This window comes from Parus major, chromosome 3 (genome assembly GCF_001522545.3).
Source record: "Parus major isolate Abel chromosome 3, Parus_major1.1, whole genome shotgun sequence".
Lineage (NCBI taxonomy): Eukaryota > Metazoa > Chordata > Aves > Passeriformes > Paridae > Parus > Parus major.
This window is the reverse complement of record NC_031770.1, coordinates 63,250,150-63,275,470: the sequence shown is the minus strand read 5'-3', so window position 1 is coordinate 63,275,470 and position 25,321 is coordinate 63,250,150. Positions and strand designations below refer to the sequence as shown.

The following is a 25,321-nucleotide window of genomic DNA, read 5'->3' as shown; positions in this document are numbered from 1 at the left end:
ACAGCAGCCCCAGCATTCAGAAGGTCCCCGCTGGTTACCATTAATGCCTTTCCCCGCGTTTCTGCCTTTCCCTGCACTGAAACTCCTGGCGCAGACCAGGAAGCCAACTTGTTGCATCTGTCTGCGGCGAGCCCAGATCCGGTCACCGTGCCACCCAGGTGCCCCAGTGACCGGGGGCTGTGGGGCGGCTGCTGACTGCCCGTGTATTTGTTTTGTTACATCAGCAAGAGTGCACTTCAATGCTCTCCGGCTGGTTTTTTTGCTGCGCCTTCAATCCTCCCCGTCCTCCTCCTCCTCCCCCAGCTCTCCGCCCGCAGAGCGCCCCTCCTCCCGGGCTGCCCCCCCGCTGCCTCCCCTCCCTCTCCCCTCCCTCTCCCCTCCTCTCGCACAGTCAGAGGCTTGAAAACTTGTTAAAAGCTCTCCCAGTGTTCCAAGTTAGAAAAAACTTTTACGAGGTATCAGCACTTTTCTTTCATTAGTGGGGAAGGAAGGATGAAAAATACAAAACAGCAGTAGACTTTTAAAGTTTAAATAGACAGGTCTGAGTGCCTGAACGTGCTCTTCCATTTTAGTTTAACCCTCCAAAGAAGTACTCTGATCCATTTTCACTGCTGATCAGCAAGGGTAAGTTGAAAGTTTTCCTTTTTCATCATTTTGTGTATACTTTTTTTTTTGTTCTTTTTTCCTGAAAACACTTATTTTCTTTTTTCTTTTCTTTTTTTTTTTTTTTTTCTTCCCTCCACCCTAAGAATTCTGTGTTACTGCGTTGAGGATTGAACTTGTTTAAAAACACACATCTCTGAACAGCGTAGATTCCTTTAAAGTGCTAAGTTCCAGCTTGGAGGAATTGTTTGCTTTCTTTAGTCACAATTCCGTACATTTCTAGAAGTGCTGTACTTTTACAACTTGTAGCCTTGTTCAGCCGGAGGAGGAATTGCGGGGAAGTTCTGAGTGCCGGGCAGAGCTGCAGAGTTTTGCTGCAACAAGCGATCTCTCTGCCCTCCCCTGCTCTCGGGCTAACTCAGCTCCTTTAAAGAAAAAGCCGAGGTGCGCTTCACTCTCTGCAGTACCAAAATTGCCTCAGAAGTTGGTAACAGGGAGACCTTGCCTTGGATTTGTCCCATTCCTTCCCCACACGTTTTGCTTTCATATGGAAATCCTGATTTTGATGCCTGATAGTTTGAGCAGAGCAAGCTTCTTAATTAGGTGTCCTGTTAAACGCTGCAGTTGCTGAAGGGGTGACTTTCACGTGGTCTTCCTGATAAGTTTTTTTTCCCTTTTCTTTTAAAATAGATGTGATAAAATCCAGACACGGGTTATGGATTTTTAACCTGGTTTGTATATAGTTACTCTGTTTTAGCAACCTCAGTAAGGGATTTTAGAGGAGGAATGTGGGATATCATGATATGCCTTACCACGTTGGCAATGTCTGAAAGTCTTGGGTAGATATAAATGCAAGTTGTCTAGGAAGGACTGTTCGTAATCCCCATATGACACATTCCCTGTGTAATACCTCGAAGACTCAATTGTCAAAATGCAGAGGAAAAAATACTCGAGCAGCATCTCTTGGAGAACTAAAAACCTATTCATGTTGTGAGACTTGGAGTGATTCCTCGTAGCAGTTGTTGCCTGCTGCTCGCCAGTAGTTGAAAAGCAGCACGAGGAAGGAGAGAAAAAAGAGCCTTCAGCTGAAAGACAGACAAAGCAGAGTCTATCTTATCGAGTAACGCAAGAGCAAGAATATTGTGTGCTTATATGTGTCCTCATATTTTGCCTTGAGATAACCAACAAGCCTCATGAAGCAGTATGTTGCCTCTGAGGATTTCCTTTTCATTTTTTTGTAGTTATGGCGAAAAGCCTGGTAATGAGCACACAAATGGGATAGGGACACCTTTTGCCTGATGTCCCTGTGTGTGTGTGCGCATAGGGAGCGAGTTAGAGCACTTGCGTGAAGCTTTCATCCTGCCATTTTAACATCTGGACAGCACACTACGCGGCAGAATTTAAGCCTCTAGTCTTTGGGATGTTTACTGAAGTGTTTCCTTCAGAAACTTCAAAGCCAAACACTGGCGCTGACCCACGATACCTAACAAGCATTCGAACGGGATAAAGGCAAGGAGCAGGCTGGGATCAGGAGAGGGAATAGAGGGATGGACGCAAGGGATTTGATCTGCGACATAAAGCTGAATGCTTATACACACAGGAGCACAGACAGATCCAACACTCTTAAGTTATCTCAGCTCTCATATTATGCAAGCCCAAGAGATTAATTTTATTTGTCTCTGCAATGAGCCAGGGCCAAGGATTACTGTGGGTATGGGGAAGGTTAGAGGACATTGAGCAACACATCTGTTTCATTGCTCTCTTTCCCCCAATCTCTGGTATCTCCTTCCCATGTTACTCACTGAATTTGTCTCGTGTAGAGGCACCTGGGCTGTTGTTTGTGCCACTTATGTATTTAGACATCCAGATTTCAAGATCCTCAAAAACAGGAGCATCAGAGGGCCTGAGGCCCCCTCAGTGGATTCAGTGTTCCTTTCCTTCCCTTTATTCCAAAGTGAATGAGGAGAGGGATGAAATCTGAACGCTAACACCGAAGATAGACCTGACTTGTACAAATAGAGAATGTCCAAGAAAGTGCTTACAGTTGCTTTTGTAAATAAGCTGTAAAATTAAATTAGGTGCGGAGGATACAAGATGGGAGAGGCAGAGGCTATGGGGTAGATCTGGTAGTGACTGACCACCAGCAGTACTGGCAGACAAAGGAAAAACCACAGTTGTGACACTTTGAATTTGAGTTACTGCAACCATTTTGTGAGTAACCTTTGTGGATGAAATGGACTGAAGCTCATCTGCAGACCTGTATATGAAATACACCTTCCCAAGGGAATGTCTGCAAGGCGTTTGCTTATTTTTATAATATTTTGGAAAGCTAGCCTTCCCTGTTCCAGCAGGTCCAAACCCAATGTGTTGCGCATCTCAGCTGCTTTCTCTGTGAGGTGTGTTACTTTTGGGAAATGCTCATGCTGATTTATGTTCAGGGTCCAGGACCTTCTCTTCTGTTGTCTAGGTGTGTGTGAGCACAAATAAAAAGTTAGAAAAAGTTGGAAAACCAAAGCTTTGGCCTTTTTTCCCAGCTACTTCAAGCTGTACAATCCCATTTTAGAACCCACTCTAACCCTTGCTGCTCTTCCATCCATGTGACCTTCTAACACTGTAGTCAGACCTAGGACATTACCACAGCACTGAGTTTGCGTTATTCTTCTGGAAAATATGAACCAGATGACATGATGAATGCCGTCCATAAAAAATAGTTCTAGAATTTCTTAATTGTGGCTTACAAATCAAATGTCTTATATATGTGGTCATCCTAAACCAGTGCAGATGAATGCTGTCAGATCTCCTGCTGCTCTATGGATTTTTTTTTTCCCTGCCTTTACCCACACACAGTAGGACCTGGAAGAAATCCATCTTTTAAAGACTGCTATATTTTAATCCTAGGCCAGCATTAGTCTGCCTCAGAGAAGGTTATGATCCTGTAAAGTATTAATCAGTAGGAACTCATGAATTGCACGTACTCATCATCAGCCATCTCCTTAAACTCCAAAGTACTGAGTTTGTATCAATCAAATAGGCCAGCCTGTGTCATCCAGTGGACTCACTTAAGGTATTTGGAAGTGTTAAAACAAGCTGAAGTCCAGAACACCAAAGACCTATTTTTAAAGGTTGTCTGCCAACCATTTCAAACTGCTTACAAAGCTAGAATACTTAAGTACCTGTTTGTTTCAAAACCTTGTTTTTTATACCTGGTAAACAGATTTGTAATCAGTTAATAAAACTGGTCTTTCAGTGCCCTGAAAGTAAACAAGTTAGATCCGATGAATGAATTTTCTCTACAACAAAGCAAAGTACTGTGTTTCATAAAGCAATGGAATCCACTTAAGAAAAGGAATAATATATTTGTGCCACCACAAGGTTATCTGATTAACAGTACAATGTTTTGAATTGATGTGGGGTTTTTTTATCACTGGCAAAGGCTAGCATGTAACTGATCTATTTTTTTAAAAGTTGCTTTTCAGAACTATGTATGAGTAATTCAAGCATGGAATGTTTCCTCCTGGAGTTTATATTGCCAGCGGACACAAATGAAACTTAGCAATTTTGCATGCTGAAGCAAATTAAAAAATAGGTAGTAAATTCTCTGAATATTGCAGGTGTGGGATTAAGTAGGTCAAAACTGAAGTAAATCATATTGCATTAATGAACCAGAGAGGAGTGTAATTAGAAAACAAACAACACATAACTGCCTAGAAATAACATATCCTCTGTTTTCTTAATCAGGCTTTCAATCTGAAATAACATTTAGACAGTAAAAAAAAGTATGTTGAGTCTGAGGAAAGTCTGTTAACCCAATAGTTTCTAGTCACTGGAAAGTTGACTAATTAAATCAAGAAGCTGTTACTTGAAAAAGGCTCCTTCTGTCCACTTGTGCTTCTAGGACATGGAGCAAATAGCTTGCCTTTAAAACAAACTTCACGTGTTGTATAGTTACAGGCTGTTCTCTGTTTTAACAATCCCTGCCTGAGGAGGAACGTGGTCACATTTCATTCTAGCCTTTCCGGGGATCTCCACACTTCTCTGCCTGACTCCTTCTCTGCCACTCCAGCCCAAAAAGACAAACTCACTTTTTCTGGGAAGGATGGAAGCTGAGTGTGACTGAGGAGATGTATCACAGACGAACATGCTCTGTGTGCTCCTCCCGGTAGAGGCTTCCAGTGTGAAAAGTTTTAAGTCGGCCTGATTCTTTGATGGGGCTTCATTAATGAGAAGAGCTAATTACGTGAGGAAGGGTCAACAGGCTGCAGTGGCTGATCTTCAGAGCCAGCTGTTTAGGCAGACTGAGGAAATGGCCCTGGGTTATTTTTCAGGGGTTCAAAGATAATTGGCATCTCAGAGCTATCGGAGCGAGTACTTTAAACACTCATCTCCCATTACTCTCTCAGACTCGGTGGCAGGCATGGTGTGTTTTTATTTGGCATCTATTGTTATGTTTGAGCTTGCCAGATTTATAATCGTGTTCCCAGTGACTCACTGCTTCTTGAAAGCAAGTCTCCTTGGTGCTAAAATTTCCTATTTTATGAATTATCCAAAAAGCACATATTCTATAAATGACCTTCACTAGGGAATATACCCATGATGCAGTGGGGAGGAAATAATTTGGACATGATCAAAACTGTTAACACCAGGAAGGGATTACTCAGCATCCATGGAACAAATATCTATGCCCAGCAGCGTTCACATTAAAAGGGAAACTTCATGAATGTTTTTCCTTTTAAGTCCCTGATTTCATGTGATTTCATGCTTTTTCATGTCAGGCAAGTTAAAATATAAGTTTTTTATAGGATTGCCATTCTCCAATCAATAAAAATCTACAGTGAAATTTGCTTTTCCTAGGCATCTAGAACATCAAGCGAACTATTTCATTTCTTTTGTGTCGTCCTGTGTATTTCCAGATATCCTGAGAAGCTGCCTGTGTCCCAGAAACGAGCACTTTAAAACTCAAGTCAGGAAAGGCACTTTAAACTTGCAGTGTTCAGCACTTGGAATGCAAACTGGAAGCCAGGAGTCGCCTTACAAACAGAGCATATTTACCTTTTTTTCCTTGCTAAATCTTTTCCTTTCAAAACAAAGAAGGAATTTAAATACAAAAAGATGCAAACACAAACCTGAAACTCCAATGAATTAAACAAATCACAGATAAACAGGAAACTGGTTCCTCCAATATGGTAACATGATCTTAGCTGTGTTTTATGTATTTGGTATTTTTCATTCCTTCATTAAACTATAGGTAAAGAATACTTTCTTTGATCTTTGTCATGCAAATACTAATGTATAAGCTTAATTTAGACTGCAAACACTTTCTCTGAAGTTGAGTAGAGTATAAACCTGGCGTCTTTAGGAACTATACTCTTAAATGTATTACATGCTATGAAATGATATCAGGAGCTCAGTTTAATATTGCTGTGTAGGAAAAAACTGCATGTGTTTTGCAAAGGTAGAATTTTAGGTATATGCCCCTCATACTAACTTAAGGTGACCTATTGTATTTAGGTTATACTGTGGTTTGCTTTTTTAGTATCTGAAAGAATGAATATAAAAATTACAGTGAATGTTCAATCCACACTGAAACTGCGAAATCTTTTATATGTTCCTAGCATATTTAGGCAGTGCTAATACTTGGTTCCACACCCTGCTTCAGCTGTGTGTCACAGCTCTTTTTTACCTGAGGGAGGTGTAGGTCATTGAACAGAGGCTGCCATCAAGGAAGCTGGGCAGTGGTCAGTAACACTGAGGTTATTGTGGACTTTGTGAAAACTGGAGTGAAATCAGGAACTTTTTTGATTGTGCTCTGAGACATTATATGTTACTTTGTCTTTTCAGTTTCTGTGACTGCCCGTTTCACCTACAGATTAACTAAAACTCCAGTTTCTCCTCAGATTGTGAAAAATACATTAGTTACAACAAAGCTGACACCACTGCTCTATTAGCATTGATCAGTGATTTAGTGTACCAAATGTATTAAAGCTCTGACTTAACCCTTGCTATTTCTTTCCTTTGTGTCCTTGTTTAGCTAGCATCCTGTGAAGATGGGTGATTGGAGTGCCTTAGGAAAACTTCTTGACAAAGTTCAAGCCTATTCTACTGCAGGAGGGAAAGTGTGGCTGTCTGTCCTCTTCATTTTCCGAATCTTGCTACTGGGAACAGCAGTCGAATCTGCTTGGGGAGATGAACAGTCTGCGTTCCGGTGTAACACTCAACAGCCTGGTTGCGAGAACGTCTGCTACGACAAGTCCTTTCCCATCTCCCATGTACGCTTTTGGGTTCTGCAGATCATATTTGTGTCTGTACCTACACTTTTGTACCTGGCACACGTGTTCTATGTAATGAGGAAAGAAGAGAAGCTGAACAAAAGAGAAGAAGAGCTTAAGGTGGTCGCAAATGATGGCGTGAATGTGGATATGCATCTCAAGCAAATAGAAATTAAGAAATTCAAGTATGGGATTGAAGAGCACGGCAAAGTGAAGATGCGTGGGGGACTGCTCCGTACATATATCATCAGCATCCTGTTTAAATCTGTCTTCGAGGTGGCTTTCTTGCTGATACAGTGGTACATTTATGGGTTTAGCCTGAATGCCATCTACACCTGTGAGCGAGACCCATGCCCTCACAGAGTGGACTGTTTCCTCTCCCGTCCAACTGAGAAAACCATCTTCATCCTCTTCATGCTGGTGGTGTCCTTGGTGTCTCTTGCCTTGAACATCATTGAGCTTTTTTACGTGTTCTTCAAGGGCGTCAAGGATCGTGTGAAAGGGAAAACCGACCCCTACTCCCACAGCGGTGCCATGAGCCCTTCCAAGGACTGTGGCTCCCCCAAGTACGCTTATTACAATGGCTGCTCGTCACCGACCGCCCCCTTGTCTCCCATGTCTCCCCCAGGGTACAAGCTTGTTACTGGAGACAGGAACAATTCCTCCTGTCGTAACTACAATAAGCAAGCCAGCGAGCAAAACTGGGCCAACTACAGTGCGGAGCAGAACAGAATGGGGCAGGCTGGCAGCACCATCTCCAACTCGCATGCCCAGCCCTTCGACTTCTCCGATGAGCACCAGAACACGAAAAAACTGGCGTCAGGACACGAGCTGCAGCCCCTCACCATTGTGGACCAGAGGCCTCCCAGCAGAGCCAGCAGCCGAGCCAGCAGCAGGCCTCGACCTGACGACCTGGAGATCTAAGCTTCTTCATGCAGTACTTGCTCAACTACGAAACGACGTGCATTGGAAGGTGCCGTCAGTGCTGATCTTGTTCCAGTGGAGGTGGTACTTAACAGTCTCAAGCAGGAGATTTTAACAATCATAAAGAAAAAAAAAAAAAAAGCAAAACAAGCAAACAAACTTTTAAAATACTTGCTGGTTCTTTGGGGGGTGTGGGGTTGGTGTGGGGTGGTACAGTACACATTGGTATTTAATGTAGCTGGTTTAAAGAATTTAAATACTAAAAAAAAAAGGAAAAATTATAGGTAGTACTAAGGTAAAGGGCTGTTTTTCTAGAAAGGCTGTAAATATCTGAGTGTATGTGTATGTGTGTACTATCATGTTTGTTTCTAAAGAATCTTCTGTAATACTAAAACCCAATTATAACTGAACTCACATTTGTCAGGGTGAAGTGCTACCTGAAGATGAAAACATTTTTTCCTATTCAACACGCAAAAAAGTCCAGGATTGCCTCTGATCATTTCCCTGTCAAGAACATTCCATTCTTAGAAAGTGCACTTTGAAGGTAAACTTTTCTATATGGTCCTCCAGGTTGTTGGAAGGCTCCTGTGAGGACAATTTACAGTCTTTGAGTCATTCAATTCAAATTTCAGGCATGGCCCACCAAGAGATATTTTGGTCACCTGCTCTTCCAGCTCTTCATGCAGGTGTATTTTGTGATGTGTGTAAGTGGGATGGCTCCACGCATGTGGAACCAGCAACGACACAGTCTTGCCCACAGCAAAACTTGTGTCCTGCTACTTATGTCGAGTCTCTATAGTATTATAAAAAACACAGTTTGCTGCCACTTGCAGATTTAAGCATCAAGACAAGCAAGCAACTGCCTTTATCACACCTTTATGTGTACTAAGGGTGTACGTATGTGTGTGGATGTGGAGGTAGAAGTATACACAAAACACCCTCAGAAGCATAGGCTGAGAAATAAACGCACACAGGTTACTTGCAGTTGACACTTTCTCATGGATGTTTTGAAGATATGGGCCACTATGGTGTTTACATTCTCTGGTTCCTTCAATGTAAGTGAAGCACACGTTGTTATATTTTTTTAATTCTATAAAATATTTTCCATGTATCCTAAATGGATGCTCTTTTAAAAATAAAAAAAAAAATCTAAAGGGCCTAATCCTGGATATCTTGCTCTGGAAAATCTCTGTTTAAAGTTGTTGGGAGTTTTGCCTCAACAAATCTACAGGATCAAGCCCAAGATGTAGCGAACCATGTTCTTGCTGGCATGAATGATTTTCTTTTGTAGAAGTTAGGGGTGGAAAAGACCCATTAGGTCATCTAGCCAATCTCCCTGATAAGTAATAATGATGCTTGAATGATAGAAGATGTAGTACTGTAAGCAAGCTTTAGTCTTTTATGTGAGAAACTTAGAAGAAGTGCTTTGTGCTGGATTAATAATAAAATATGCCTAAATGGCTTTTGCAGTAACTGGTATTTTTCTTGTTCTCAATATTCACATTTACTGAACTGCAATGTCCACTGAGTTTGACAGTTAGGTCTTTCTAGATGGCTCTAGCAACTTTAGTGTTTACAGTTAGATTATGTTTGAAATGCAAGTGAAGTTGAAAGGATTTTTAAAGAGTACAATTCTAGCTAATTTATTTGAAATATATGCTAAAGAAATCTACCAGTTTCTTCAAATGCATAGTCTCTTAGCTGAACACAGTTTGACCAAGGAAATAGATAACTTGGTTTCATTTTGCAGCAACACAGATAAATTGTTTCATTTAATACATTATATTAATTTGTTTGACATTCCATGTTAAACTGCTGTTGTCTTCAACTTCATTGCATGTATGCGACCATAGTTTGTCAGATCATGTTGTCTGGAGAACATTAGTCAATAAAGTTTTAATTTAGTATAAATACATTTTCTAATTGTCTTTTACTGTTTCATATGTTCATATATAACTTTAATTTCAGTCTGATAATTCAAACTCATTCCTCCCTTGTTCATTTTTCCCCAGTCACTGCATTTCAGAAGCATCCTTTATTTAATCCATCTGGATTTGCTTTGAACTGAAATTCCACAGGACCACATTCAGACACCCTCACAACTGGAAAAACAAGCATTGTCTCTGCCACTCCTGAAACAAAGTAATGTTCAGCATGAACAAATCTTGCCAAGATTCTCAGAAAATGTATATTTATTTGCAAATTATTAGAAAAATGACAGTACTAAGAGATTGTCACACGATTTTTAAAACAATTTTTATATATGGCTTAGATTTAACATTATGAAATCATTGCATCATGTTTACATTTCCCCATGACATCAGATTGCTCGAATGACAGTCAGTTTTAATTTCTGAAATCTCATTTCTTCAAACTCAATAGGAGGAGAAAGGGACTGATATTGTTAAGGCTGGGATTTTGCATGTTGCCTCTCCTGCTTCACCCTTTACGTCCCCATCAGTAATAAAGTCATACAGCGCTTGGCTTTTCAGGATTGGACTCTAGATGTAAAGTGGTTTGACTCCTCTTTTTATTTGAAAAATCCAAATATAATGATCATGTGATTATCATAAAAGTTTTTTCCTTCAAATTTGCTTGTTATTTTAAGTCCAGATTCTTCCCCTTCTTATTAGTGAAGACGGGGAGAAAGCAGGTCAGTGACAGTTGGTTTACAGCTCTGAGGGATACTGCAAAAGTACCAGCACAAGGAATGACTCCTTGAAGTTTTCCTTAAATAACAATGAGTCATATTTAAGCTGGCTTGTCCTAGTTTGTCTGTGCAAACGGAAGGGCATTCCAGGCATTTTGTAGGGATCATGCCTTTGGAAAGGTGGACACTGAGCCATTCAGAGAAGGACTCACCCTGAGATAAAATGTAGGATAAAATGTAGTGTCTCCTAGACAGGCTGATTGTCAGGTATGGCCCATGGGGCATCTTGGACAACTGAAATAATTTAGTGCTTCAGTGGCAAGGCTCTCTGTGTAGTTGTTTTTTTTGGTGGTAATGCATGTGTGTGCACGTGTAGGGTAAAGACATCCCAGAGGCCATTTCTCACACCTAGATATATTTCTGTGAACGGCATTTATTGCACACTTCAAAGTCATCATAATTTTGTGTGCCATTCATCTAGTTCTTGAGCTCTTTCTCCCAGTGCATCCTTGTAGCAGCATTTATCTTGTCTGCAGATGACACAAAATAAGCTTGCCAGCACACACTTCTCAGCCCTTGCAGAAGGATATGTTAGATATTGATTTCAAACTGGAAAAGATGCAAAAATACAATCTCTGAAGGTAATTAAAACAAAAACATAAAACCCAGATTCACATCCTGTTAATTATTTTAAAACTGTGTTTATGTTTTGTGTTTTGCAAAAAAGGCAAATCATCTTAAGGGCTCCACCCTGTCCCAGTAATCTGAAATGTTTTTAAAGAGTAAAGTTAGAAGGAAAAGTTACAGACAGCCTAAAATGTATATGCATATCATGTAATTTCAAGATGTTTTAAATACAGCAAGCACACACTGAAGGTTATCTCCTAATTTAGAAACTCGATTTCCATATTTAAAGTGGAAACCACAGTAAGAGTTTGAGAACTGAAACAAATTATGTGAGCGTACCTGTCTCACCCACTGAAATTCATCATTTTTAAGCAATGCAATTGTGTCACTGGTCCAGAACTACATCTGCCTGCAGCAGCAGTAGCACCCTGGCTCAGCTGTGCACTACCACCATACTGCCTTTCCCTCAGACTTTCTCTACAGCTTGTAACTGATTAAAACAGAGAAATAATTAGTGATGTAAGGAGTAGGGTTTTTCAAGTCGTGTGGGAGTTCTGAGGTTAATTTGAGTGGTTAATCCAGAGTTCTGAGTATGTCAGATCAAAACCTTCTTTAGTTTTGGTGGTGTCTGTTCCTATTCTTCTGAGACAGAGCTGCTTTTAGTTCTTTTTGTAATTCCTTCATGATTTCCACTGCTCCCTTTTCAAGAATTTAAACAAAATAAGGAAGAAAACAGGATTTATCTTCCTCCTGTAGAATTTTTCCTATTTACTCCTAATCCAAACCTAGCAGGACTGAGTGTTCGACTGAGCTTGACATACCTTTTTAATGTGCTGTATTATTCAAATTGTCAGATTTACCATAATCTCCTTGAAGATGTCTTGACTTTGCACGCTGCTCATGAGAAGTCATGCTTCTCCAGCCATTTGCAGTTAGATATGCCAAAGAATTCAGATGACAGAGGTGGGGTGGATGGCCCTGGAGGATTTCTCTCACAAAAATTCAGTCCTTCGATGATACGGTGCTACTCCTTACATTACTTTCATTTCTACTGTCAACATAGACAATAAGGTCAGAAACATAAGTTATGTCTGAGACATCACTACCTAGATGTATCATCTGCCTCAGTTGCGTGAAACTATTTGAGTGTCCTCCATTTTATTTTAACTTTTTCTATCTAACATAATGGCTCCAGAAACATGGGGCTGCAAAATCAGCTCTGCAAAGAGATGACTTCCTTTCCCTGACTTAAATCATGTGCTTTTGACTGTGCCCAAGGATATATTCACACCCAGACTCTGCCAGTCCTGGAAAAGTGTGTCAGATGTAAATTACATGATGCTAGCACATCACTAGATTGAAACAGGAAGAGCTTATTTGTTCCTGTTCCTATTTAAAAGGTATTTTGATAGACACAAAGAGAAAAAAAAAAAAAAAGAAGAATGCTTGTCTTCAACTTATCTTAATACTTCCTAACTTGGAGCACTACCAAAGGCTCTATGAAGCAATACAGATGATGTGGATGCAAACATGTTGAGTATTATCAATGGATACCATGAATATAAACAGTTTAAATAGATCCATCTGGTCAGCAATGTGGTAAAACCAGCCTTCTCTAAAATGGCTGCCCTCACTCCTTCTGCCTGGTAGCCAAAATGCTGTATCTGTCTTCCTCCCTTTCTGGCATTCGCAATGCAAAAGCACCTTGGACAAAGGCAGACATGTTTTTACAGTGATTGTTTTTTCATTAACTCCTTGTAAGTGCTGGAGAAGCTGAGTGCTGGGGGCTGGAGGCTGAGAATCTGGGACAGCCTGTATTGGGTTAGTAATACACTGTCAGGGGAGTCAGCCAAGGGAGTCACTGGTGAAAAGTAATGTTTTTTTGAGGATTGTGGCCTCTCCCATCACTTAAAAAAGGTCTCTGCTGCTGTGCTGAGGAAATTTGCGCAAAAAAAGACATGTGAGCTTAGACCAGTATAAAAGGGAAAATGTTCAGACATTTAAATTGCTCCTTGAAACAAGCCTAGACCACAGTGACATGCTTCCCATTAGAACTGACAGAAAATGCTCACATGAGTTCCAGCATTTCAGTCATTTAAATCAATGCTAAAATTCTTTTCAACATCAAACATAAACAGATTAGACCCAGAAAGATATATTATGACATTTAATTTTCATTTATATAACTGCAGGGGGAAAGCTGATGAGTATAAGCTACAAAATCTTGGATGGTGACTACTTAAATATGTGTAATCATACTATTTCCTCACACGGTGTTTTTACTGTAACTTGGTCTAGAGGCAGATTTATGAAAAGTAGTCTAAAGTTTTGTATTTTTTACAAAGAGACGTGAATTCTGTAAATGTAATGAAATACATTTACATGATGTCCGTGTCAAATTTATGCAGGATTACATAAAGGAGTGTGATGCATGAATATATAACATGCATCTAACTCTTCAGGGTTAGGCAGCTGGGGAGTAAAATCTTAATTTTGTCTCTCCTCTTCCTTGTTAGAAAGTTTTTCATATCTCAAACACCTGAGCAGTTTGTCTGGGAGCTTTGCTTGGGTAGGGGTCTTTGCATCCTCCTCCCCTCCTTTTTCCATCCAATATAAGTTCCATACTGGAAGACAGAAGCAGACAGAAATATATAAATGAAGGCAGTTGATAACAAAATGTTGCAATCAGGAATAGGTAGTAGTTCTCCTTTGCATGTCTGCAACTAGCTCAATAGAAGAGCAATGTGGAAAATAGTTTAAGGCATTAGAAAATCCTCTGGATACTTCAATCTGAAAACCACTGGTCCTTGCTGAAACAGGCCTTTTCAGTCTCAGCTTCTGCTGAGTCACAGAGTTTGTTGCCTTTGAAGGCTGAAGTACCTTGGCTCAAAATTGAAGTTGTTCTGGAAAAGTTCAGACCATCCCTAATGACCATATTTGCATGCTATTCTCGGTAGTATTTACATATAATAGGACACCCTCCACAGGAAGGCTTCTTCAAAACACAGGTTCTGCTTACACTTTGAATTTCCCTATTCAAAGGGGAATATTCAAAATTATCTATGCATCACTACTTCAAAGTGTTTCACTGGGAGTACTCTGCCATATATTTGGGAGACTCATCATAGTTGTTTCAAAGCTGAATATATAGCCAACTGTAAGATTGCCACCTGGGTTTTGTGCGTGGAGGCAAAGAAGTATTACTCAGGCAAGAATCCTACCTGGCCTGACCTAGCATACTTCTGTTGAGGACAAGGAGTTTCTGTTGAGTGATGTGAGATGAAAACCCTTCTCTGAGCTTTACTTAGTTCCTTCTTTTATTCAAGTCCCTGTAGGGTTTTTTTTTTGAAGCACACAGAGGATCCAACTATGAGCCTGTGTAACTTGCTGAGGTCTAGGATAATCTCTGAGGAATTTCTTCTGGCTCAGTTTTGGTTGTTTCAGCTCCGTGGACTTTGAATGGACTGTAGCACTCAGTCCCTCAATGCTAGGGTAATTTGTGATGGCAAAGGGTGTGAGAGTAGAGAAAGTGGATCTGGATTGTTTCCCGTAGGATTTCCTATAGAATCAAGGTAGGCTGGTCAGTCATCCTTCCTTGTCCTGAAAAGTCAAGCTGCAAAGGTGTGAAAGGATTCCTGTGCTCTGACAGAGGCTTCAACTGTGTGCCATAGTATTATCTTAATCTCTGTCATCTTCACTTGCCCCACGCAGCCATCTTTTCTCACCACTCATTTATTTTCTGCATATCACTTATGCCAGAGGTATTTAGTGCTTTGTACTAAAAAAAACTTTCCATATGGTTATTTTTTCCCTTGTCTTGTGCTGGGGACCACTCAAATATGTTAGAATAACCTGCTCCATCAAATATCTATTAATTAGCAAGCTGGTGTATCTTCTATTTCATTTATTTAGAATCAGTGCTAACTATGACAAGTTTTGCCTGACAACTTAGGAAGTAATTTTGTATCTCACCTCATAGGAGCCCGCATTTGCTTTGATCACTTTCTTTTTCACACTATTTTACCATTAAGGAAGACAGCAGAGGAACTCAGGATTCTAGTTATCTACCTTAGGTGCAGTGAAAGTGTCAGGACATGGAGCTTGTCCAAATCTTCCTCCCACCTTAGTTCTAAAGGGACTCAAATCTAGGCTCCCACTAATGGTTATGTATGCTATATAAACAATAATAATAATAATACCTGGAGTTGCACTGATACAGTGCCTTTCATCTTCAAAGTACCTTGAGAACCCTATATAATTAGTTTGCTATGGAGTCATCACTGATGATACTGCATGAACCCCAGTACTACCCACTGTGAGAGTCAAAGAGGGGATCTGAACAGTCACAGAGACCATACATAGCCTTTATATCACTACAAAAAGAAATTGAAAACGCTGAACAAGTATATTTTAACACTTCACACAGGAGGGGGATCCACAACCAGCAGGAAGCCAGTCGCCCTATGATAAGGAAACAGGAATGTTTTCTTTGCTGGTAATCTACTACTTCAGATCTCTAAACACATTCTAAACACATTTTACCTTGAACAACGTCTCAGTCAAGCTGGCAGAAGATCACAGGTAGATTATCTCATTGTATGGAATCTTCATCTTCGTGCAACTAGAATATATCCTTTTTGTTTCTTTAATTTAAAAAGTTTTGATTTGATGAATCCTGAAGGGATGCAGACATAACAAATATAATATTAAGTAGGTTTTTACAAACTTCAGTGAGACTTCAGGGGAACAATTTAACTAGAATATGCCATTGGCAATTAACAGTCCAGCTGAGTATGATTTTAATATTATAGTATTTTTTCAAGTATTTCTAGTGACAACAGGTCCTTGTCAATGTCCAGGAGTTTGCTCTTTAAATTGACTTGGCATTTGCTGGAGATTATCATCCAACATAACTTTGTAAACAGCCTTTTCAGAACTACACCATGAAGAAAAGAGAAAAAAAAACAGCAGCAAGAGTCCATTCAAACTGGTGAGAATAAGAATGCAGAGGATTTTTATATAAAGGATGCTTGGAGTATCTCTGAACATTACTAATTTTTATTTGCCTCACCCTTGTACACTGCCTAGCATTTATTTTCTCAGCACAAAGCCTAATGTGCTTTATTTGCCCTTTCCAAATAATTTTTTCTTATGGAAGATTCCAGAGGACAAAAAGGACAGCGTTTTACATCATTGTATATATTAATGGCCAAATGAAGAATAATCATGGGGCTAGTTTTCAAAAGTTGTGGTCAGGCAGATTTACTGGACAGGCAGAAGCAGCTCTGCTTCCCATGCAGTTAATGGGTACGTGCACTCACATGTCTTGATTTTTGCTCCATTTTAAGATCACTGTTTCTTTTTAAAAAATTGGTGTTCTTCCCTGTTATATTTAAATATCACACAAAACCATAAATATAACCATATGTCAGAATGAGGGTTCTACTGATGAATGATGGTTTGGACTCAGACTCTTTGCTTTTATTTTTGCTGCTTATTCCATTAGTTTTAATTGAAATGTATTCTCTGTGTATGTTACATTCAGCTTATTTTTAGCTACTCTTGGACTTCTTAAGGAAAACTCAGCACATGATCTCGAGGGTATGAGAGGTGCCTACTAAAGTTGCCTTTTCTCTCTCCGGTGGTGCCACAGTACAGCTTCATCAACACAGCCACTATATAACAACTGTAACATCCGCCTGTCCTCAAACCAGAAATAACATTTTGGAAAAGCAGCAAAACAAAGGAAAGGGCTGGGGAAGAGCAGTGAGATGAATGATTTGGGTAGTGATTTCGAGCAATCACAGCTGTTTCATTCCTCTAGCAAGAGATGTTAGCCTTCCACACCAGCTATTTTTACAGTGTGAAGCTGCAGGTCTCAGAGCAGGAGGAAGGAAAGGGAGTGTCAAGGCACAGCTACATGAGAGGTGGTGTAGGAAAAAAGGTGACAGCCGGAAAAAGGATGTTTCAAAAGAAAGAGTTGCACTAAACTAGATGTTCTGTGATCTTCCCATATGCAACAATAAAGGAACTTTGAATTTGAGATTACAGCATGGAAAGTGTTGGAGGTAAGAAACTCTGAGCTTTAGAGTCTCCAGGAATTCATGGAGTTTCTCCTGGCATGACTGTACTATTTTGAAACATATAATGAATACATTTCTCAGCAGAGAAATGTGGCTTGCTTCACGTTCTGCCAGGCAGTATACAGCCACACTGAGGGAAAATGTCCATTTCAAGGGGTATGAGGAGGAAACTCATCCTCTTTTTTTTTTTTTTTTTGTTTTTTTCTTTTCAGATTCAGACTTCTTATTTTCAAAGCCACATGTACAGCTGTGCTTTCACACTGTCATTCCCTACTGAACCTCTATTTGGCCCTACTTTTTTCATTATTTTTCTAACACTGCTCTACTCAGTGGTCAGGTACACTCCACATGTCTAAGCACAGTACACCTATTCAGAGGCACATCCAGCCCTAGGGCTTGGGGCAATATTTCCACATCCTAAGTGACACTGTGGCTGATTCATCCCAGTGTCACTGTGTCCAAGAGAGAAGGTGATGTTACTAAGCAGGTCTGAGCGCCCTAGCAGTGAGGCTGCCACGCTTCTGGAGCTGTCACACCCTGCTGCTCTGAGTCACCTGCAGGCCCTGGCCCGGGCTGCTGCTGGCTCAGGACAGGATATCCCAGGGAAGAGCACCAGCCAGCTGTGCACAGCAGGCCTGCCCAGCATTTTAGTCCACACTGTCTCTTCTCTTAGGTTTTAATTGAGCTTTTGGATCCCTCCTGACCCATCTTGCCTTATTTTCCAGTTGCTCTGGGCCGTATTCTGAGAAGCTGTTCCAACTGTGAGCTTTTCAGGCATTCCCAATCAAATGTAAATGGAGTATTTGCAGAAGCATGCAAACTGAGTAGTTGATCTGTTGATGTTCTGGGAAAAGGAGGAGGATTCATTTTGCAGGTTTTTAGAATGAGAGTGTTGGAAATGATTGTTTTGGGGCACCTGTGTGTTATTGGGCTCTTTAATAAATTTACAAGTGAATAAACTGGAAGTATCATGTAGCTTTTTGCAGGAAACATTCATCATGAACGTACATATTTCTCATTGATTTTTTAACTTTATTCACTTCTAAAAAAGCTTAAATTTTATACACATTTTCTAAAGTTTTTAATGTAATTTATAAAATTTGCTGTAGTGACCTGATGTCACATATGATATTTAACATATGAATTGGGACTTATCTGAGCCAATAGCAGTGACCACAAGTCACTGAAAGAAGACTCAGGAAATCTCCAGTCTGTGACTGAATGACCTTTACTGTTGGATTTCCTTTCTGAAAAATGTCAATTGTACTCCCTTCCCTTGTCTGCCCTATATAGATAAATTGTAAGGTCTGGGGAAAAGGAGATTACTAGTGTCATACAGAACTAGGCTCGTCTGACACACAGGGAGGGCGCACCTTTGGAGGACAGATACAGTCATTGCCCTGGTCTGTCCACCAGGTTCTCAGGGCAGGAAGATGTAGTCCACTGATCAGTCAGTTCCTGCAGAGATATCATGTGCATACCAGCATTATAAAACCAGTTATAATCAGTAATAATTTAAACCAAATCCCATGGTAACCCAGTGATTTAGGAGCAGATACACGAGTTCTGTTCTCTGTGCAGTGCAGGTGATGTAGGCAGCTGAGCACCTTGTCTGCCATCCCTAATGACAACACCTTTGTCTGTCCAAAGCATTAAGACAGAAATTCAACTACCAAAAGGCCCTGTTATGCTTCAGTACAGTTGGTCAGAAAGTTTTGTGTTTTCCATAGGCATTTAGCTTTTCAGGAGCAAAAATGAAAGTGGGATCCAGTGGAACACTGACTGAAAATTGTAGTGAAAAAAACATCACAATTGCTAAAAAAAGCATCACTAGGTCTTTGCTATAGTTACTGTCTGGAATAAGCTCTCCTGGTTGGCTTCCAGGTGCTTTAAAGGCCTCATGATGCACCATAGCCAGGCCTCTTGTCTGTTCTCATGGTGCATCTTGGAAAATCCAAAATTAGTTGCACCAGACGGAATATTATTTTCCACTTGTAAAAATTCACAAATACTTAAAACACAAACTGAACCCAATATGTAAAATGTCTTGCTTTTTATTTTTATTAAATGCTCTGATTAACTTACACATCTTCATCAAGAATGATAATTGTTTCATATTTAAGGTTGATGACTGAAACTAAGAAAACAGCACAAGGTGAAACAATTTAAGAGAAACTGTCTTTGCCATCTGGATTCATGGCATCTTTGCTTGCTGAGGTTTTACTGTGGCACAGAAAAACAAAACTCAGCATCAAAAGCTACAAACAAAACTAAAAAATAGAATCCTTTCTAGTATTGCTTCATTTTTAAACAGCTGCTTTCACAGGTGGAGAAATATTGTGCTCAGTGGTTTTCATGCTGGGTGCCAGGCTCACCACAGGTAGCTCGACGAGAATCTTGTATCTCCGTGGAGAATCTGATCAGCAGGTGGCTGAAGTGCAAAGAGAAGGAAACAGGTCTAACTCCTGCTGGGAGCTCCTGCTGCAGGGTGGGGAGACTCGGTGGTGATGCTTACGTGCCTGAAAGCTCGCCAGCGCTGGTCGTCTGGTTGCTCTTGCACTTGATGAATCGGCACTCAGAGTCCCTCCTGCACATACCTTTTCTCAACTCTTTGAGTTAGTGCTACCTCAGTCTATTTTTAACAGCTACATTTTCCATGATCAGGTTTTAATGCTATTTATTTATTTAAACTGAACCAAACAATTCCACATAAGCTGAACATTCCAGTGGGCATCACTCTTGGCCATGCAGAGGATTCTAAATCTGGTTTAAATTACATTCCTTGAATGGTAGAAAAAGCTGGGTCATGTGCCGAAGCTTCGTGATGAATAATCAAGTCATTCTTTCACAGATTGCAAAAACTTTATTAAGGAAAGATAAACACATTAAAAGTCTTCAATGGCTGTGCTGTCTACACATAGCAACTTCCCCTTACTTCTTGCCCTCCTCGGCTCCTAGTTGAATGTGTATTGCTTACTCCCATCATCTGCCATAAATGAGGCAGGTTCTCTGTATTTTCACAGTATTTTCACTGTAGACCCTGTCTCTGTCAGTTTCTTGCAGATATCTGGGAGTAGGTCCCTCCTCCTGCACGGATAGCAAAGATAGATGAAAATTTGGGATCTCTGAAAAACACCTTTTCACAGGCAAAGAGATAATCTCCTCAAATCTGTGGCATAGCTGTTCCTGAGTCTTTGTGCTAGGTTTCCAAGGCTTCCTGGTAGGAAGGGAGAGTGCTTCCCAGTTGCATCCATGTTAATAAAATAACCCACTTGTGTTAAAATTAGCAGTGGGTGAACTGTTTCAGTTAAAACAAGAACTGTCCTGGATTGGTGCCAGTCCTCAAAATAAATTCAAGCCAATTTTATTTTTAAGTTTTAAAAGTAATAAAAAGTAGTAAGCATGCAATGCATATATAGACATACACACAGAGACTAGCTCAGGAATTAGAAAAAGATGTATTTCTCATCTGGAGCCCTAGTTTTGCATATGCATGCAAGCAACTTTGCTCCTGTGAATTATCCCCTGGTACCATACACTATTTCCTGTCTAATCAGGCAGCAATATATACAAAAGGCTTTAGTGCATAAGGGTGCTATAACCTGCAGAACATCAGCATTTGTGCATCTAGTGCAGAAAGATGACACTTGTTAATAGGACAAAGCTGGCACCAATTAAACCACGTCCAGCACATCGACTCCACTTTCTGGAAGCAGAGTCATCCCCAAATATTGTGTTAGGAAGCTCAGCCAGCCCTGCCTACAGCAGGATGTGGCTTCCAAATATCACGTGTTGCACATAATTTATTGCGTAAATTAAAGCGGGGGGATGAAGGGTGGGAGGGATGAGGCTTCACTGGGCTGTGGCCTCAGAGAGGAAGATCACTTTGGTTTACATGGGGAGCATGGAGGTTATTTTGAGGAGCTGGAGGAAGACAGTGTTGTCCATGGACATTATTTCACACATCATAAACTTCATTTCTGGGGTTGTTTTTTTTAGCAGCCCAGAAACAGATCATTCCCATGTGAGGATAATGGCACCAAACTGTGAACATAAGGCATGGGGCTTTTGTTTTGATTATTTTGTTTTCATCTTCAACCTTCATCCTCAATGGCTGCAGGGGGTATTTACTCCTGCAGTCTTGTGCAGGTGTGATAGTCACACATGAGGTGAGGGTGTGAGGATGCCTGTCTTAAATTTAGTCTGACTGCTTAAATCTCTGTGAAAATAATTTCACTGCTTAGACAGCTCTGACCTGGCCTGTGCAGTGACACATAGCCACCTAGCACACCCAGATATCTCACTCCTGTATGATTTATCTTCCTAGGAACAGGTCATCAGGGATATTGTACTGGGTGTACCATAACCTCTCAGGAAAATGCACATTTTTTACAGGCTCATTCATATTTTTTCACAATTGTCTTTCTTTTTACACCAAACTTTTGGCCATCCACAGCTCTTGTTTAGATATATCTTCTAGAATGGAAACAGAACTTTACAACCACCTTCTTTCAAATTCACCATGAACATGCTTCACACATTCCTGTTCCTCTAAGAATAGCACTGTGTATCTAGGTGTGGATGAACAATGGAGCTTGCTAGAAGGGGCCCTCAAAGATACAAAGTTTTAATTGTTGGATTTGTGTGATAATGTCTTGAAAATGCCAACACACATGAAATGTTGCTTTTGTGGCTGTAAGGAAATGCTGGATAAATTTCTGGAGGTTTATGGAAGTATTGGCAAATCAGTTTTGTACCAGCTATACAGGAGTGAGGCACTCAGAGATGGGCTCCCAATAGTAAAAGAACAGGAACCTTTTGATCTGCTTTGGGTCTGGATGATGTCATGATATCCTGTGGCTTACATCCTGGTAAATCAGACTGTCAGATTATTCTAAACATCAATATTATCTACCTTTGTACACTTACCACTCCGAAACAGTCAATACTATGAACCAGCTTTCACCCTGCTTTAGTATGTACAATATATGTTGAACACAGGACATTTTTTGTCCAAAAAAGTTATGAAACACAATAAAACTGCAAGAGACCAATTCGTAAAATAAAATTAAATCCTGCCCAAGGACCTCCCTGGAACAAGCTGAGTTACAACACTTCAAATGCATATTAATTGGGGCATATGGTGAAGTATTTAAGCAAAGGCATGCATTTGTTTGGCCAGTATTCAGGTGATACTTCAGGTCAAAGCCTTCATGGGTCTGATGAAATTTGTGATCAGCTGATGGAAAGGTTTACCTTCCAATAAACTTGAAATACTGTCCTGCACAGAAGTGACACACAAGTTTGTTGTTGGGAAGCTGTGTGAAATCAGCTGCAACGTCTTTTGTTACCCCCAAGTCCCTTGCAAAAAAAAGACTGACAGACTTCTGAGGCATTGCCCAGAAGACAGGCTGGTAGAGAATTCGTCTCACTTGATGCAGGCCTGCAGAAGAAGGCATTTTCCAGGAGCCTGCCAACCACAGGCTGCCATGCTCCATCTCTGATGGACTCTGCAGAAGAGAGATCATTGCATTTCAGCCCCTGAACAACATCACTGACCCCCCATCTCCCTGTTTCATGGTCTGTAGGACTCTCCCGCAGTGTCAGTGGGATGGTGTGAGCTGCATTTGTTTGGTCTTGCACAATGAAGATCAGACAAGACCAGTGAGGAAGACCACATACACCAGACCAGACAACAAATAAGTCCAAGCTGAGCAGTCCATCATGAAAGCCCTTGTGCTGCCCGTGACTGAAGGCAGACTGGGGAGTACCAAGGGGATGGCTGTTGCAGGCTGAGCCCATGAGCTGCACTCACTCTCTAACCATACTGGTAACCCCACAGTGAGAACATTCATGTGCGCTCTATGATGAACGGGCTACCTACTCTATTTGATGTTATGGACACATGGGAAAATCAGTGAAAGCAAAAGCGATCAGGATCTTTTTCTTTCATCTCTGCAAACCCACGAATTGTAACTATTTGTCTTAGGTTCATTAGGTGACTCATGTGTTACGTGTTTAATATATTTCACATGGACAATGTTACACCTTTTTTCAATAAGTAGTTTAAAGGAGCTGTTCATGTCATGCAAGACACAAACAGCCTTTCTGTAAGCCAGTATCTTAGATCCTCATCAACTTTGTCACATTTTCTTGTTTTCAAATTCCTCATTTTGAAAATATGAGTCAACATAAATACCTTTGAATCTTCGTTACCTTATTAACCGATGACGGGTGACTCTACTCATAAAATATTTACACAGACAACAACCTTGTGCTGGTAATGTATTTTCACATTACTTAGTAATTTAAAACATGTCAGTGCTTTCCAAATAGTAGAAACAATCCAAACATGAAACTGATGTTGACCTTAAAAGGCTGCTACTTTTTATTTTAAGTCAAGCAACAATCATTACCACAGATTATTCACTGTGCATTCTTCATACAACTCTTTATCAGCAATGCCCACAAAAAGCACTCTAAATGGTAAGAGATAAAGTAGATGGAAAGGGATGATGTTACATCAGCAGCATGACTTGTAAGGGAGATAGTGGAACGCCATATGGAAAATATATAACTTTACATTTAATATTACATATTAATGAGGTAAATCAATTATATATATATATATGTGTGTCTATTTTTAAAACTTACTGAGTTGTGTGTGTGACTGAATCTGCGTCTGATCATTCTTTGCATCATAAAAAGTGTGCATACAAATGCATCTATTTATACTGACTATGCATACATATGCATGAAGGTTTTTATATCATTTATGTGTGTATTGATATAGTTTTTTGTTTTCTTTGGTTTTTTTTTTCCTGTTTTGAAATCCTGCTTCTGTTATTAGGGGACCAGGTGACGGTATAGAGAGCATTTAGTGTGTGTTCTGGAGTACAGCATGGGTGTACTATAACCTAGGTGACCTAGACTCATTAAAAAGATTATCCTTTTTTTTTCCCATGGTAATCAGAAGAAATTAATTTCAGCTCCCCAAGTCACAAGACATGGCCATGGTATGAGCTGGAGCTCATGAAAGGATAGATAAATTTAACATTCTTATTTATCATGTGGATATTTATATAATACATGATATTTTCAGTGTGTTCGGTGGCAGAAGATGGTAGTCCCCATGTTGTATAATAAATGACATGTGTCTCATTTGGCAGACACTGAGTCCATTCAGCAAACTATTTACAATGCTTCACTTATGAAAAAAGGAAAGAACAATAACAAAAATTCACAACAGTCTACTGTTTCTTCCTGTCTCTCAGAATACTTTTCCAGGGTGAGCTGTGTAACTTGGAGAGCTGCTCACTAAAGGTAATATCTTAATCACACTGTTCCCTGCAGACTGGAGCAGATCAAAGAAACAATAAAACCTCTGTCATGTACAGGACAGAAAACCTGATCACACCATGCCTCTCAGGTGACTGGCAGGTGGTGAAGATTTTTGGGGCAGCATTTGTGACTAATTGCTCTGTTTTTGTACCTCACGTTTGTTATATACTTTAATGTATTTAAAATCTTTCACAAGATTTTCACTTCTATCTCTGTATTTCAACTGTAGTGGCATGGAAATTAAATATGGTATTTTCTAGAAGACATGTAATAAGAGAATGAATATAGATATCTAAAGCTGTAAAATATGAAAATTTTCAGTTTGGATTTTGCCATTTTTTCCCCTCTCTTTTCAATATTGTACCATTATTAGTCAGACTTTTGCTGGTTTTCATTTTGACCAAACAGCCCATAAAATAATTGAAGTGTAGGAAAACATTCATATTTGCTTTAAAGTTCTTTTGAAATAAGCAGAGACTTTGTTATTGGCCCTAATATATAAAGTTATACTTTTGGTTCTGTGGTAAATCAAGTCACTGAATGACTTGATTTACCACAGAATTCAGACTCACTGAATCTGACAGAAGGGCAGGGTGCTTGATGGCTATAGTGAGAAGGATGAAGGGGATAGTAAGGCATCTGCTGTGAATTTTTAAAATACTATTACTTCACCCAAGGGCAGAGAGCAACATTGACCCATCAGGTGGAGGGGTGTCAGTCTCTCAGACAAGACAGGCTAATCCCTCCCTGCAACTGACTTTTTTATCTTAGTATTACTATCAATGATATATTTCTATTTTTCATTTTATTTTCATGTCTGTCAGAGA

At 40.1% G+C, this 25,321-nt stretch overlaps 1 protein-coding gene across 2 annotated transcripts; it reads left to right on the top strand.

Annotated features, from left to right (window-relative positions):
* The first annotated feature begins 366 nt into the window (after positions 1 to 366).
* Positions 367 to 9,708, top strand: GJA1 (gap junction protein alpha 1). Of its 2 annotated transcripts, none has more exons than XM_015623297.2 (2): positions 367 to 624; positions 6,632 to 9,708. In XM_015623297.2, exon 2 carries the CDS (start codon positions 6,648 to 6,650, stop codon positions 7,791 to 7,793), a length of 1,146 nt encoding a protein of 381 aa, XP_015478783.1. In that variant the 5' UTR covers positions 367 to 624; positions 6,632 to 6,647; the 3' UTR covers positions 7,794 to 9,708. The 2 variants fall into 2 exon arrangements, with proteins under 2 accessions (XP_015478783.1, XP_015478784.1); XM_015623298.3 differs by having other exon boundaries at positions 370 to 624; positions 6,636 to 9,708.
* The last annotated feature ends 15,613 nt before the right edge of the window (positions 9,709 to 25,321 follow it).

What these genes read in the sequence shown, in the direction of transcription:
- GJA1 (XM_015623297.2), top strand. Translation starts at nt 6,648, where the DNA reads ATGGGTGATTGGAGTGCCTTAGGAAAACTTCTTGACAAAGTTCAAGCC.